The sequence below is a fragment of the Chinchilla lanigera genome, unplaced genomic scaffold, assembly GCF_000276665.1.
Source record: "Chinchilla lanigera isolate Chin_1 unplaced genomic scaffold, ChiLan1.0 scaffold00158, whole genome shotgun sequence".
NCBI classification, from domain to species: domain Eukaryota; kingdom Metazoa; phylum Chordata; class Mammalia; order Rodentia; family Chinchillidae; genus Chinchilla; species Chinchilla lanigera.
In genome coordinates, this window is record NW_004955559.1 from 591134 (window position 1) to 592544 (window position 1411).

General features: G+C 57.8%; 1 protein-coding gene across 3 annotated transcripts in view; it reads left to right on the top strand.

The window, feature by feature from the left end:
• The window catches only part of Syt3 (synaptotagmin III), an 11486-nt gene extending 10681 nt beyond the window's left edge, over positions 1–805 (top strand). For 2 of the 3 annotated variants that reach the window (XM_005412776.1, XM_005412775.1), the window contains exons 9-10: positions 111–172; positions 335–805. In XM_005412776.1, the coding sequence (XP_005412833.1) occupies positions 111–172; positions 335–419 (147 nt within the window). In that variant the 3' untranslated portion in view covers positions 420–805. Of the gene's footprint in view, positions 1–110; positions 180–334 lie in introns of all 3 variants that reach the window. The other variant, XM_013508925.1, reaches the window with a different exon arrangement.
• Positions 806–1411: the final 606 nt, after the last annotated feature.

The following is a 1411-nucleotide window of genomic DNA, read 5'->3' on the forward strand; positions in this document are numbered from 1 at the left end:
AAAAAAAAAAAAAAAACAATGAACCAGGACTGACGTAGTTTCCTGGTGAGCATAAGCGGTTGTTTTGCCTCTGTCCCCCACTCTTGATGCTCCCCCATCTCCTCATTCAGGAGAAGACTCTGACCAGCTTCACGAAAGGTGGCAAAGGACTGTCAGAGAAGGAGAACTCAGAGTAAGGGGTGAGAAGCCGAGAGGGAGGAGGACCCCGGAGTGCGGGTGCGGGGGAGGGGCGCAGGCCCAGGGTTTCGGGTCTGTCCCTGGCGCTGCTAGAGTGACAGGTGGCCCGACCTTACCGGACACTGTCACTGACCTCTCCCCTCCGGATCCGCTGCAGGTCTGGCCTAGGCCGGGGGTCTGACCAGAGCCCCCAGGACCCCACCCCTTCCTGCCCGGACCGTGAACTCATCTGGAAGCCATAGCGTCCGAGCTGCTGGTGCAGGCCTGCCCCGGGCCCGCCCGTCCTTCCCGGACGCGTGTGCGTGGGCAGCGGGCAGCCCGGCGCCCTGGTTCAGGGTGGGGGGCCTTTAGCCTCCACTGTCTGTCTTGTCTTCCCCGGGGCTCCCCCTCAAGGCGAGGGGCCGTGCATGTCTGGGGGACCCCGCGCCCCGGTCGCTCTGTCTCTTTACTGTTGTCCAAGCCCGGTGTCCCGACTCGTTCTCACCGTGAATGTCACTAAACCAGTCCTCAGTGTCCTCCAGACACACACAGCTGTGTCCCCACCGTGTTCACCGCCCCCCTCGTCCGGCCACCCCCCCAATGCTGCTGCTATCAACGCCAGAATAAACACACTCTGTGGGTCTCACCACCCAGGGCTCCTGTCCTCTCTGGGATGGGAAGCTGCATGACAACCTACATCAGACAGACCCCGGCCTCCTTCCATGGTTGGGCAATTTAGTCCTTCTCTCTGGGCCTTGGGTTTTAAAAATTATATTTTTCCAGAACCACTGTTGTTGATAAGACATAAACTGTAGCCCAGAACTACAGATAGAATTGAGAGACCCCAATATATGGAGAGTGGGATGGCTGGAGGGGGGGGCTTCAGGCAAGGCTCGATCTAGGTGTTCTGGCCTCATCCTTCCGCTGTCCTCTTTCCCACCTGCCTTATCCGTTAGGTGGCCACCTGGCACTGTGGGTTTCTGCTGGAAAAACAAGGAAAAACATTGAAATACAGAATTCCAACTGGAAGAGTTTAAATGATGGGGGCTTCTTGTGGGGTTGGTGGAGGCACTGAGCTTGACGACATCTGGTGGTAAGCTGGCATCTCCAAGCACAGGCTGTGCCCTGTCTCACAGGTGCAATTAAAGCAGACAGCGGACAAGGCCTCCCGGATGTGTTCATCTCTTCTCTCCAGCAGGGTTCTCATTTCTCATCTGTCAGAACCAGGCTCTGTGGAGACCCTGAGCTGCGCAGC